The sequence below is a fragment of the Macaca fascicularis genome, chromosome 3 (genome assembly GCF_037993035.2).
Source record: "Macaca fascicularis isolate 582-1 chromosome 3, T2T-MFA8v1.1".
NCBI lineage: Eukaryota > Metazoa > Chordata > Mammalia > Primates > Cercopithecidae > Macaca > Macaca fascicularis.
This window is the reverse complement of record NC_088377.1, coordinates 111,573,465-111,588,952: the sequence shown is the minus strand read 5'-3', so window position 1 is coordinate 111,588,952 and position 15,488 is coordinate 111,573,465. Positions and strand designations below refer to the sequence as shown.

The 15,488-nt window shown below is 36.9% G+C and overlaps 1 protein-coding gene across 50 annotated transcripts in view; it reads left to right on the top strand.

Annotated features, from left to right (window-relative positions):
• The window catches only part of HDAC9 (histone deacetylase 9), a 921,222-nt gene that overhangs the window by 538,532 nt on the left and 367,202 nt on the right, over nucleotides 1–15,488 (top strand). For 27 of the 50 annotated variants that reach the window (XM_065542223.1, XM_065542222.1, XM_074035361.1 and 24 more), the window contains 2 exons: nucleotides 8,016–8,147; nucleotides 13,286–13,401. In XM_065542223.1, the coding sequence (XP_065398295.1) occupies nucleotides 8,016–8,147; nucleotides 13,286–13,401 (248 nt within the window). The remainder of the gene's footprint in view (nucleotides 1–8,015; nucleotides 8,148–13,285; nucleotides 13,402–15,488) is intronic. The other 23 variants (XR_012432611.1, XM_045387612.3, XM_065542224.1 and 20 more) reach the window with 1 other exon arrangement.

The window sequence follows — 15,488 nt, the reverse complement described above, 5'->3', positions numbered from 1 at the left end:
TATTATAATGCCTTTAGGAAATTGCATTCATGTATTACCATGCGTGTAGCTAGAAATTCCCCCAAAATTATTTTTTGAAAACTTTATGTATGAATTACATACCATTAATTGGTTATAATTAGAAATAGTTACATTAGAAATTTTGCTCCTTGGTGTCAAAATATATAAAATCTAGTTCATAACATTAAAGGTTAATTTTATCCCAGCCAAAAGAGGCATACATTGTATTATTTATTGTACTATGCTGAATAGTACTTTTGAAAATATGTACCTTTTGTATAATTATGAAACTTTTAATTAGGGTAACCTGTGTATTCTGATTAACTAGACTGGAGGATCTACTGTGTCCGCAAAGTGTCTTTCATAATTGTAGTGATTACGTATTTGAACAGTTTCTAGATTTCTACAGTGCCAGCCTGGGTTAGAGGAGAGACTTGGGCAGGAACTCTGCCAGGAAATCTAATCTTCATAAAGGACACAGAGTGAATGAATAGGTGATAGATTATAAGTATTTGGTTCCAAGTAACAAAACATTTAAATATGGCAGCTCCTAAGGGATCCTTGAGATGGGGAGATAGCAGGAGATACCTAGGGGAGGCAGAAACTGTGTGAAGTTGACATATCCAGTGCTGCAGGGAAGAATAGACAATGCCAGAAAGGGATCTGAAGCTGGTGGTGAAGATTTGACCTTCACCTATGATTACAGAGCTAAATGTTTACTATAGATGGAATTGTTGAATATCCCAAATATTCCTTATTTAAAACAACATTGATTTTTTTATTTAGAGACAGAGTCTCGCCCTTTCACCCAGACTGGAGTACAGTGGAATGATCTCAGCTCACTGCAACCTCTGCCTCCCATGTTCAAGCGATTCTCCTGCCTCAGCCTCCTAAGTAGCTGGTATTACAGGGGCGTGCCACCACACCTGGCTAATTTTTGGTATCTTCAGTAGAGATGGGTTTTCACCATCTTGGCCAGGCTGGTCTCAAACTCCTGACCTCATGATCTGCCCACCTTAGCCTCCCAAAGTGCTGGGATTACAGGTGTAAGCCACCACGCCCGGCCTAAAGAAACATTTATTAATCTAGTATTCAATCTTGGTTAATGATAATCATCTTAATATATGAAATATTATGTTAAAATATTAATATAAATAATATTAACACAATGAAAACTTTTCCCTTTTTTACTTATGATAATTTTCAATAAGAATGAAGAACTTCTATATACCATGCTATGTGGTATTTAAATTTTTTAATCTAAATTATTGACATAAAGAATATTCATAACCTAGGATTAAGAGTGAACAGAGGCCGGGTACAGTGATTCACATCTGTAATCCCAGCACTTTGGGAGGCCAAGTCAAGCAGAGCTCTTGAGCCCAGGAATTGGAGACCAGCTCGGACAATGTGGCTGGTTAAAACCTCTATAAAAAAATACAAAAATTAGCCGGGTTTGGTGTCACATGCCTGTGATCCCAGCTACCCAGGAAGCTGAGGTAGGAGGATCTCTTGAGCTCAGGAATTTGAGGCTGCAGTGAGCTGGAATCATGCCACTGCACTCCAGCCTGGGTGACAGAGTGAGGCCTGGGTGACAGAGTGAGACCTGGTCTCTGAAGAAAAAAAAAAAAAAGTGAACAGAGGCAAAATGCACAGAGTAGGTAGTCCTTCTTAAGTGATGATAGAGTTAAGACTTAGAACTAAGTAGAATACAATTTATAAGCAGGCAAATTAAAAAGTGAGAAAAATATGTGAAGTCAATTATTAACCAAAAGTTATTTTAAGTATACTGAGTGAAAGTTCAGAAAAGGGTTATTGTTATTGTTATGGTGTTTTCAAACATTACGCTAGGCAAAGGAGTGTACCAATTGCAGCCATCTCTCTCCCTAGTTATTTTTTATTTTGTTTAATTTTAACATAACTTCCTTCATCTTATATGTGCACTTCATGAAACATTCTTTCAACATCTATGTATTGAACAACTTTTTTTTATAACAGACAACCAGGTGAGCCAAGAAACAGTATTTATGGTAGGCATTGTTACCATTCTTTTATAGATGATAAAATGATTCACAGAGATGAAACCACTCATCTGGGGTTACAGTTAGTACATCAAATAGTTAGCATTGGCGGCTGGACACAGTGGCTCACGCCTGTAATCCCAGCACTTTGGGAGGCCAAAGTGGGAGTATTACAAGGTCAGGAGCTCCAGACCAGCCTGGCCAACATGGTGAAACCCCGTCTCCACTAACAACACAAAAAATTAGCCGGGCGTGGTGGCGGACGCCTATAATTCCAGCCACTCGGGAGGCTGAGGCAGGAGAATGGCGTGAACCGGAGGTGGAGCTTGCAGTGAGTCGAGATTGGGCCACTGAGCTCCAGCCTGGGCGGCAGAGCGAGACTCTGTCTCAAAAAAAAAAAAAAAAATTAGCCGGGTATGGTGGCACGCCTCCTGTAATCCCAGCTACTTGGGAGGCTGAGGCAGGAGAATTGCCTGAACCTAGGAGGAGGCGTAGGTTACAGTGAGCCAAGATCACGCCATTGTACTCCAGCATGGGCGACAGAGCAAGACTCCATCTCAGGGAAATTTAAAAAAAAAAAAAAAAAAGCATTGGAATGAGAGGTCTGGTCTATTTGTGTCAGAGTCCTTTGTGCTTCTACACAAGATAGTTTGTGTACCTGTCTGCATGCATGTGTGCACAAAAATCACACCCCACCCTTATGTACACAGTCACACATATCAATCTCTTACTAAAATGGCAAGTCTGGGCAGTGTCACTCACTGCATCTTGGAATCCTAATTTTTTAAACTTTGCTTCCGCCACCTAGGTTTACTATTCCTCTCCCATGTTTTATTCTCATACCTGCCACCCTGTTTATTGAATACCATGGAGACTAGTATGAGAATAAAGATTTGAAATACCTTTAGTTCATGAGGCATTCTTTAGATATTTTCTGTTTCCTTTTATTGAGGATTTTTTCTTTTAGGTGAGAAGAGAAAAAGGTGTTTTGTCTGTTCTGTTTATTTTACTATTGATTCTTTTCACTTAAGTAATGATAGGCAATTTTTATACAAAGTTTTCATCTCAGCAGACAAATGTATTCAGACGAGCACACACACTAAAAAGCTTGCCTTCTGTTTCTATGATTAATTGAGATGTAGAGAATGATGGGTGTGGGGTAAAAATGGAAAGGCAATTAGTGCAACTAGGCATGAAATACATTCATATACAAGCAGAACCTCTCCCCAGCTAGTGATCTTTTTCTGGGCTCTGAGGATTTGCATCCCATTAGTAAGTCACTGGCATGGAAATCTTCAGCCTTTGGGGAGACCAGAGTATTAAAAATAGAATTAACTCTAACTGCAAACCAAGTCAGCACACTAGGCCATTAATTCTTCTGCTTGGGTATATATCATGCTGAGCTTTGGTGTGTGGGCTTCTGAAATGTTAGGAGTGAGTTTTATAGAGCATTGCCAGTACTAAATGATAGTTATCTATCATCTCATCTCTCACCCTCACTACTGAGATTTCAATATCTCTCATGATCCAAAACCTGAAATATAGGCAGAAGGTTTTGCTAGAAACATTAAATAGGGGCGTTCTTTAGAGAAGTTGTATATTATGTATTTTGTGAACATAAATCGATGTTGTGCTTTACAGTATGTCAGAGATTCCTTATTTTCAAAACCTTATGTCCTCAGATAATCACAATGCCTAAAATGTTATCCTTTCTAAAACTGAGAATTATGCCTTTTTGCATAACTCCATCAACTAATGATAAAAGTTGCCTCATATTATTATTTTTAGAAATATTAGTGCTATTGGAAACATTTTAAAATCAACTTCCAAGTATAAAATTTATTGAAATATTTAATATATTCAAGCTACATACAGTACTCTCAGTTTCTAATAATCTCTCTTTTCTTTTCTTCCCTTGCCCTTCTCCAGCTTCTTTGGGAATCTCTGACAGATATTATTTTCTTTAATCATCCCAGAGCAGTACAATTATTAACAGCTGCCATTGATTGATTACCTGTCTCAGGGTTTCTCATACTTGGCACTATTAACATTTGGGTAAAGCTAATACTTTGTCATGGGATGCTGTCCTGTGCTTTGTAGGATGTTTGGCAGTACCCCTGGCCTGTACCGATACCAGATGCCTGTAGCTCTCCATACTGACAGCCAAAAATGTCTCCAGATATTGCCAAATGTCCCCTGGAGGAGAAATCTTCCCTGGTTGTGAACCACTGGCCTGTTCTCTACTAGACATTATTTCATTTGATCCAATGGTAGCTGCAAGATATGTAGGACTGGCTGGGTGCGGTGGCTCACACCTATAATCCCAGCACTTTGGGAGACGGAGGCGAGCGGATCACCTGAGGTCAGGAATTCAAGACCATCCTGGCCAACATGGTGAAACCCTGTCTCTACTAAAAATACAAAATTAGCCAGGCATGGTGGCACATGCCCATAATCCCAGCTACCTGGGAGACTGAAGCAGGTGAATCACTGGAACCCAGGAGGCGGAGGTTGCAGTGAGCTAAGATTGCATCACTATACTCCAGCCTGGGCGACAGAGCAAGACTCCATCTCAAAGAAAAACAAAAAGGATATGTAGGACTATATTAATCAGGATCCTGGCAGGGAACAGATCTTTGCAGTATGGGTCATAGACTTTTATGAAGGGAGTACTTAACAAGGAAGTGAATAAGGTTAAATGAACTGCCTAGGGAAGTGGGGGTACCCAGAAAATAGCAACAGTGGGAGGTCATTCCCACAAAGAAGAGAGGGAAGGAAATTGTTCCTGGAGTGCTGGAGAGCTGGAGCCATGGAATAGGGACTTCCAGAGGGAGATGAAGTCAGGAAGAGACATAGCCATGGCCAGTGATGCAGCATTGTGACAGGGAGAGTGTAGGACAGCCTGGCCTCTCCCTCCTCCTTAATTCTTTGGCCACCAGCCTGTCCTGCCAGTAGATTAAGCCAAAGTGAAATCCAACCAGTGGAGAACTAGAGTGTTGCAGCCCCAGTATTCAGCCGCCATGGGCTCAGAGAAGGAAGGAAAATTGAATCTGTTGGGGGGAAAAATGAAGAAAATCCCTTCAACACCCCATTTTAACATGAGAAATTGAGGTTTAATGATATAAAGTTATCATCCAGGCATCTGTTTGACTCCAGGCACAATGAAGGTATTATCTTAGTTGGTCTGTGTGAATGAACTGATGTTCAGCAAGACTATGAATTATTCAAGGTTACTGATTTTATTAAGTGGTAGATACAAGACTAAAACCCAGTTCTCATTCCTCTTCTGGTGTTTACTTTTGTATGTTGACCATTGAAAGAAATCTGAGAGCTGAATATCTGGCCAATTCTCAAGTATACAAACAGGAGAGAAAGCTATCTGCTGACCTTAAAAATCATTTCTTTCTGAAAATCTTGGAAAATTCTAGGTTTCGTTTAGAATGTTTAAATGGCATATGCTATTTTTCCAATCTGTCAGCACATTTTTATCTTGATTGCAGATATACTCAGCCGCTGCTGATGCAATATATTAGGAGAGAGAGGAGTACAAGACTGAGACTCAGGAGATTTGGGGCCCAGTTCTGGATCAGCCCCTCTTAGCTGTATAACTAGCCTTCAGAAATAGTACCAATAATATGTTTCATAAACCCTTCCCTTCTACATTCACCCAGATCTTCACAGTTATTCTTAGGTATCTAATTGGAAAGGCATTAAGCTATGTTTCACAAGTGACGAATCAGGCTTAGAAAGCACTAGAATCTCACTGCAAATTTCATAGCGGGAAAGTGGTCCCATGCAGACTGAATTCCCATCCCTCACTGAAAATGCATGGTCTTTTCTAGTCCACCCACTGCCTTTTGAAGTGATCAATTGATTTACTCCCTATAGGCTGCCAATTTGCAGCATTGAATCCATCAGGTTTCATTATAAAATCATATCTCCATCTAAGTTTTGAGAATCTGTGATTTCCTATGGTTATTAGCAAGGCTACAGAGGATACCAATGTAGTTAGCACCTAGGGATTCATGGTTCTTTATTTTTCCTTTCTAGGTTTTAGATAAATATATTTATTATCTATAACTTTTCAGAGGCAAGATAAATATTTTTAAAGGAATTTAAAAATAAATGTGTACATGGAAACATATCTAAGTACATTAATACAGTCCCAGTATCTCACTTTATTCCTGGGTAAGTTGGGAGTTAGAAACTGAGATAGATTCCTACACTAAGGTAAAGTATGTTGCCACTACTGGAAGGTCTGGCAAGAATCCTAATCCTTTCCCAAATTAGTTGGTTGATTTGCCTCCGTGTGGGAGTCCCAGCAAGTGATATATTTCAGATCTCTATCACTTTGAGCTTGTGTTCACCCCTGATCTCTGCCCCACCTTTTGACACCCTGCTTTTGCAGCATTTTCAGGCTTTTGATTTTGTTATGTTTTCAGTATTTTCAGGCATAAAATCAGGTTTACAACACAAAAAAGTAGCTAGCTTTATTTTTTTGTATCTGAACTTCATTGTTAAGTTCCTATTTCACCAAGCCAATTCCAAGAAAACGTATAATGCAAGAGTTCTCCGTCCAAGCTTAAAGCAAAAACTATAGATATTTGAAGACTAAAACAAAAAAAAAAGTGGAGAAGAATTGTAAGTTCTACTTTTGATATCCCTTGCAGTCTGGCAAAAATATAAATTCCTTCAAAAATATTTTCACTGATAAAATCTAGCTACATTATAACATTGTATCTCCTCTAGATGATTAGTGGTGGTTTGGGAAAAACTGTTTTGTAATTTTTATGATAGTAATACTTAAGGAAAGCTGCAGCAGCAACATTTTCAGTATTTAGAATAGACTTATGCCAGACTTCCTGGGTACAGAGCCTGGCTTCATCCCTTTTTACCTCTGTAACCTTGGGCAAGATACCCTCTCTCTGTGTTTTGGTTTCCTCATTGATCTAATCAAATTATAAATAGGCATAGGCTTTCTAGATGTTTTTATGGTTAAACAAGTTGATATTGATAAAACATTTAGAATAGTACTGGAGCATAGAAAAGACTATATAAATGTTAATTGTTATCAGAAATATCCTTTTCATGATGATCATCACCACCACCATCACCGCCATCACTATTACCACCACCATCATCATCATCCACTTCTGCCGCACAGAGATGCAATCCAATGTTTCCATTCTTCTAAAGTATAATTATTTTAAAATAAGTGGTATTTTTTAAATAGTGAAGCTCTATAATAAGCTTCACTGTTTAGAATACAAAATAAATGGTAACATACATGTGAATAATGTGCATTTGTATTATGGAATATATAACCTAACTCAGAACCTTCAATTCGAAGACTTAGCCACCTTTTCTTTCCAGCTGATAGTATACTGAATGTATAGAATGTCTTATTTGCATTGATTCTAGTTGGTTTGGTGTCATTACACAGAGCATGTTTTCCCCAGGTTTTAGGTTAGAAACTACTGATAAAGAAATGTTCCAGGAGTCAGAATTAGACACAAATTATATGCTGCAGAGCTGTCTTCTTCTTACCGCGAGCCAGGTCAGAGTCTCTAAAATCATATTAAGTTACTGTTTTAGTGGTTATTAAGTTTCACCCTTGAGAGAATTAAAAGGCCTGACAATGAAGTATAATAAATCTTACTGTGACCCAAACATAATTCGTAATTAAACGTCCCATTAACAATCCCAAATCTGCTAGATAAAATAAGTAGAAAATTTATATTTTTGTTTACTTTTTACTTTCATATTTAGAGAAGTTGAAAAAACTTTCACACATTTCATAAAAATAATTGCAACATTTGCCTGTTTCATTAATATAGAGTCAATGCCTCATTTATGTGCTTGAGTTTTTCATTTGAGAATGAGAATGGACCAAGAAAAGGGTGAGACTTTTTTTTTTTTTTTTTTAAACACAGGAGCAATTGGCTCTCTATTTTTTTAATTTTTATCTATTTTTTTTTTTGTCTCAATCCCCAGCCTCTGAGCCCAACTTGAAGGTGCGGTCCAGGTTAAAACAGAAAGTGGCAGAGAGGAGGAGCAGCCCCTTACTCAGGCGGAAGGATGGAAATGTTGTCACTTCATTCAAGAAGCGAATGTTTGAGGTGACAGGTAATTGAGGATTGGGCAGATATATGAATGCTGGGAGTAGGAATGAAAAAAAATAGTTTAGAATAAATATACCTGCTGTATATTAAAAGTTATTTTGAGGAGAAATATTTCTTGAAAGGAAATTATATTGAAAACTCACAAGTAGTTCAATAAACCTTGCTATGCATTCACCAACTGTGTTAAACAGGAAATGAATGAAAAAACAGAACTATGCGTCAATCAAGGCATAACTAGGGAACACCAAACCTCACCTTATTCTTTTCAGAAACAGGCAGGCCATTTTGGGAATGCCAACCAGAAGAATATAATTTTTAATGAAATTTGATCAGAAATGAGCAGAGGGAGGTCCAAGAAGAACACTCCCCTGTACTCAGACATGAATGTACAAAATACATCTGGGAAAATTAAACTACATGGAACAGCAAAACCTTGACTTTTCAACAAATTTGCAGGACTCATAAATGACTTTATGTGTTTACTAGTGAAGTGGGACTTATGGCAGGAGGGGGATATATTGCTTTTTATGAAGGGGAAGAAACTGTCATTTTCACGGGTCTCAAATGGAAGTTATTTTTTTAGCTGCCTGTTTTAGTAGAGGGGTTAGGAAATTCAACCTGAGGTCTTACAACACCCCTAGTTCCACTTGTACCTGGTTTGAAATGAAAGACCTAAGGCTGTAAGAACCAAAAATTACTAGCCAAAGTACTACTACTTACTACTGTTTTTGAGTACCTACTTAGCGCCATGCACTGTATCTAGTTGTTTCCTTTGGTTGCATGAAGAAAGAAGTGGTAATTTGCAACCACTCTTTTTTTTTTTTCCCATTCTCAAGGAAAACTGTGCTTATACCAATATGGGCAGTTAGTATTAGTTCTCCAAGATCAGATCTTATTTTTAGTAAGTTTTTAAAAATTCTTCATTTTCTATATATCTCTTTTGGCCATGACAGTGTCTACAGGAAGGCAATATAGAGAAAGACTGTGGAAGTGGAGGTAGAAACATGTATTTAAGTTCTAATGCAACTTAAAAGTTTGGTCGACAATTTTGGGAAAAAATATTTAGTCTCCTATACACTCTGGACACCTTTATATGCTTATCTGAAGAAAAGTGTTAGTGATTTCAATGGAAAATATTTCCTTGGGATAAGAAATATTAAATCAGTGAATAATAAATACAATTATTTTACTAGAGTTTATATGTATTTTCCAACATTAAATATAATCACTGATTTAGATGAATTGAATTCTAAGTTTGGAGTTACAGACTTTTTTCCCAGGAAATACTATTGTATGTAAGTAAATAAAAATCTTAGGTTTTTCTAATAGAGATCTTTGTTGGGGGTGGGCAGTTGGGGAGTGAATTTGTTTTAATGAATGTGAAGAATTATAAACCTATCAGGTGTCTAATATAAATGTAGATAGGTGGTTTTTCTAACTACAGAAAGTAGGCCCCCTCTAAGAAAAAAACTTCTAGAAAAGAAAAAACTGAATATAATGCTATTTTATTTTGCTTCATAGTCTTAATGTCTGAAGTGATATTTATTTATCCCAATGTGCTTTTCTGTTTTCCTGTAGTCTGTTTTCTTGATCACAGCTTTTTCTACACAGTCACTTTTTCTTCCATACCAAATTGCAGTGGCATTTAGCTCAATACCTATCTCAGCAATGATTGGTTCTTATTTATAAGGATTATGGTTTACCAGAGTTTTACTCAGATTTCCTTAAATTTAAAATATATTTCTCTTCTTAATTTTGTGAGATCAAGCACTCGCCCTTTTATCTCAGGAAACAATATGTATTGGAAGAGAGACTTGTACATTTATTAGACAGGCATTTCTGGTGAGTGGACTTGTGGATGCTTTGGTAGATATTTTTAACTGGTATACCACACTTACTCGAAATGTCTTTAGAGGCTCCAGACTGCTGACACACAGCTGTCTTCACCTGTACTCCTTCCCATTGCTCTGCCAACTTTCATCTAATTTGGATGAGATCTGTTTGGATCTTAATACTTAAGGTATTTTTAGTATCTTGTCAGAGACTATCATAGCATCATAGCAGTTCAGTTGCTGTTGCTGTTATCCTCTTACCTCTATATCTTTTCTCTCTTCCCCATTTCATAGATTCAGGTGTAAGCTATTTTCAAACTCATTCCACCTCATTGACATGGGAACCCACTTGCCATGGTTTTTTTTGTTTGTTTGTTTGTTTTTTCAAATTCAAGTATTTTCTGCCCTCTACAAAAAGTTCTGTTCTTTTCAAATGTTAAAATTGACTCTCCCTGTGCCTGCAATGCCTTCTCTTCCATTCTCCCCACTCCAGCATCCTTATTTCATTGGTTACCCTTCTTCAAGCTCCAGTTCCAATATCATGCACTAAGATCAGAGATATCAGAAAATCAGTTGCTGCCGTCTCCCAGATCCCATCCAGTGTCATGTCATAGAATCCTCTGGTACAGCAGTTGCTGCCTTGAACTCTAATACTTATCACAGTGATTTCTACATAAGGAAATACTTCAGTCTTAATATCATAAAATAGTATAAATATTATAATTTAAAATTGGTAAGACAGAATGTTTAAGAAAGTAGTTTTTAAAAAATATGGAAATGGAAATGATATGGAAATGAGACATTAACAAAAAATCAGTTAGTCATATTGTAAAGACAAGAGTTAGGAGTTGAGAAAAAGAAGTTCCTATAAGAATTTTTAATTTCTGCATTTTCTTTGTTAAAGGAAAACAAGAGGTGATGATAAAAAAGATTAATCAAAATGCAAACAAGATATGTAGACAGAAAGGCAGTGAGCAAAATGTGTTTAAGTATTTTATGATACTAATAATTTGCTCAAATCTCACAGTAAATAAATGGCAGGATTAGAATTCTTATACTAACCTCACATTCTTTCCAGTGGCACTGCATTTCTGAGTAGAGTTATAATTATAATACAAGTTGAAAGTTATAGGTGTTCTGAGAGAGGGTAGAAAATACTGCCTGGAAACTGGGAGTTCCCTTTCTCTGAGGGACATATGTTATATGAGCCAGGCTTTGACCTTATAGGTGGGATTAGGCCTGCAATGAAATGGAAAGAAAGGATACAAAAGCATGAACTGGAAAAGTATTTGGCATTAAAGGAGAAGAGGTGATTTAATTTGACTGAGTGTAGAGTACAGAAAGGGCAATGGTGGGAAATAATATTAGACTCCATTTTGGAGCAGAGGGACATGGTGTGAGTTATCTCTGTATGATCCTTTTGCAAGAGTCTGAAAGAAAGGTTTGAGAGACTACTATAGTGACTCAGAAATATTAGCAGACTTTTGCTATAGTTCATGACAGAATAACAAAGCCTTAAACTGAAATGATTGTAGTCATACATAGATGGAGAGATAGTGTAAAGATATCATTAAAAGGGCCTAGTAACTATATTTGCAGTAAAGAGAGAGTAAGGATGACTCTAGGGTGATGAAACAATAGAGATATGCAGGAAACAGTTAATATTAAAATGTATACATTGAGTTTTACACATATGTAGGGGAGCTTGAAATGTTCAGCTTTCAGAGGAATTTGGGCTGGAATTTATGAGTTAAAGGCAAGAAATATGACTTTCCTGAGATAATTCTGCCCCAAAATGACATATGAAATCATGATATTGAGTGATTTTGACAAGGGAAATAGAAAAGAGATAAAGCCACAAACTTAGGTGAATGTCTGAATTTAGGAATTGGTAGGAGGAAGAAGAGTCAAAGAGATAGAAAGACAAACATGGATGTAGAGAATGCCACTGTAGAAAGGATATGGAAAGGAATGTTTTCTCAGAGGCCTTCAAGTGTGGTGGCATTTGAGAGAACAGTTGCAGTTATAGTGGGTAAGCTATATTGCCAGGGCTTGAAGAAGTAAGTGGACTTTGTGAGAACACACCACTTCTCAAGAATTACTAGCACGCCGTCAGACTAGAGGGGCAATTCCAGTGTAGGAGGAGGGCGTGAAGATTCCACCTAACTAATCCTTTTAGGACTTTTTTAAGGGGATGGGATCATGGGTAAGACTAAATGTGTGAACATTAGAGAGGAAGCCTTATATTTGAAATGGGAAAACAGAATGTAGGTAACATAATCATGAATAGAAAGAAAAGATGCTGGTGGAAATCATATCAAAAGTCCTGTCTCTGAAAAGCAAGATCATTTGTGCAGCGTTGGGTTGACAAGGTGTAATGATGAGGCAACTAGGAAAATTTTGAAATGAGTGAACTATAGAAGGTGGTAGGGAATTAATTAGAGCTGAATAAATAATTTGCCAAAACTTGATAAGATGACTTCCCTAGCTATGTTTCTAGGAAATGGAAATTTATATTTTCAATTAAATGTTTTAACAAATGCATTAGTTTCTGCCTAAGTTGAGGTACATGTGAATTTTGTATCTGAAGGAAAGGGTGAGTTAAATAAAGAATCTGTCTTCTTGTTGCCTGACTTCTGCTAAAAGGAATTTCTTGTTATATTGGTATTTAAAAATCTACATGTTAAATTTAGGCAACTTCTCATCTCCTGGAAAATAAGTTGAGTAGAGTTAAAGTCAGATGGTGTTGTACAAGGTCATCAGTCCAATGTTGAGATTTTACATTCTATTGTATTTTCTTCATATAACTTTAACTAGTATACAGTATAATAAGGTATAGCCTTAATATATTAAATAAAAATCAAGTTACAGCACAGCATTTGAACAATTTTTTTCAGACCTATTGGAATGGGTCTGGACCTCATGTGTTAATGACCTGTCTTTTGATGTTCACAAGTTTATTGTCTTCATTACTGTTATTTTCTACAATAGCGTAAGAGCAAGTAAGAAAAGATTACCTTCTTTTTTTTTTCTCATTCAAAGCTCCTGTGACCCCCTCTAACTGGATATCTTTACTTATTTAGAAACTGTTGAATACTATGTTGTATGTTTTGCCATGAAAACAAAGGGAGAATAAGTGGTATGAAAATTCAGAGATACTTCAGAAATTTTTAGTTCTTTCTATTTCATGAAATAGTGCTTGCATTTACATTGGGGGAAAATTACATGCCCAGTGTTACATGTTGCACGAACTAAAGTTCATCAATGTATGTTCCTCATGAATACATTTGTACTTCACAATATTTTTCAGAATCCTCAGTCAGTAGCAGTTCTCCAGGCTCTGGTCCCAGTTCACCAAACAACGGGCCAACTGGAAGTGTTACTGAAAATGAGACTTCAGTTTTGCCCCCTACCCCTCATGCTGAGGTAAGACCCTTTTTATTTTGTTTCTTTTAAAAATTGAATTTCTGATTAGCTACCTAATACAAAGTGATATTTCTGAGTTGGCCTTTAATATCCAAATGATATTTATGAATTGAAGTTTACTCAGTTCCACATATTGTAAACCAATTGAAAAAAATTGGTATTTACTAACTAATGTAAATATTATAAACCTATAAGAAATGAATTGATGTTTATTAGCTGACATAAATATCAATTTTTTCTTACAGATTTTTTTAATGTGTAGAATTCAGTAAACTTGATCTTATTTATAAATCAGACAACCAGAGATGTTTGGAAGGCAATCCAGGCTTGAAGAATATTGAAATGTAATCCTCAGTCAAACAGTTTTAGTGATCCTCAGTGCTTGGTTATTGGTTATGCTGATGTGAGTAGACACATCAGTAAGTAAAACCAACTCCTACAGGCCTCTCAGAAGAAGAACCTAGCGAGGTGGATTTTATCCATTTGAACTGAAAAGTGATGAAAAATCATTGCAGTATGATAGTTGAAGGGTGTAAAGCTTCACTGAGCAAACATGTTTTGGGCACCTGCTATATTCAAGTCATTTTGCCTCACAGTAGGGATATAAACATGGGCAAGATATGAACTCTATGTTTGAAGAATGACATATTAAAGGATATTAGTTTAATGTAACACATGATTTAGTGTAACCAATGATACAAGACTAAAAGGAAAGCTCATATAAAAGTCATCAAGAATTTGTCTATGTAGTTTCTGTATTTGGGTATCAAAGGCAAGAGTCTGAAAATAGCCACTCATGAAATCACCTGTTTTGAAGTCATCAACAATTGACTGAAAGCCTTATTTTTGTTTCTGTTATTATGCCTTCTTCACTGTGCATTGCTCTGTACAAGGAGAGCTGGTGTGTTAACTTCTGATATATAACATGCTTCTTTCTTTATATTTTATAGAGTCATGGTACCTTGAGACAGAAAGGGACTGGTCAAGTCTCTTATTCTTGGATCATCTCCATAGCTTTTCTGCCATGTGATTATCCAGCCTCTGTTAGAATGCTTCTGCTTATAGGGAGCTCACTTCACTGTCTCCTGAGGCAGCCCAGTTGATTTTAAATAGTTATTTTGACTGATAGAAATGTCTCTGTACAGCTGTTGCTGTGTAATTTCATATGTTTTATACACACAAACATACATATGTATAATAAATTATTTATAAGTTATGAAATTATCAGGTCAGAATATATGAAGGCAGAAATCCAGAAGTTGTCTCTGATGAGCAAAGGACTGAAGCCAGCAAAGTCAGTTTTGCTCTAGGCACATTTGCACACTTGAGTTTTGAGCTTTGGTTTTCAGGGCTTCAGAAACTCAAGAGATAGAAGATAAAGCCTAGTACCAACCAAGGAGGATAATCTAAAAGGAGACCCTGCAAACACTAAGCTGACACCCCAGAGGCCCATATCTATGTTACATTGGTGAGTTGACTGCCCCTCTGACTGCTCTGTCCGCACCCCCGCCCGCCCCGACCCCCCTGCCCTGGGCTGTCTGATGTGGAGCAGAGCAGAGGGCAGATCCTCTCTCTCAGAAGTCTTAACAACAAGCTAGTCCTTGTGTAGATTTGTAGCCCAGATCACATAACCTCAAGCTGTTAACTTATCATGGCCCCACATTTGTAGTTCGCACATTGGGAGTCTGCACAAAGCAAAGCAACCGCCTCCTCCCCAAGGGAATATACCTTCCTTCTAGATTTCAAAAATTTCCCTCAAATAAGTTTCCAAGGAACATGAGCAAAATATCTAGATGCTGTCATTTATGACCATTTTCAGCTATTTAAAGAATAGTAATTCTGGCCTCTACATGGTCTGCAGTCCCACATCTATTTCTTACTTACTATCCTGTTACCCCTCTTTCTCTTTTTCATTATCCTTTCAAAAACATGATAGCAGATGGAATAAATACTTTGTTTATATTTGTAACCAGAGACATAAGTAGAGTTATTGGATTATTAGTTGTAGATAGCATCTTTTTGTTAGTGCAGTTATACTTGGATATTGATCCATTCTCTGCAACTATTTAGTAAATTTCCAGGAAAAG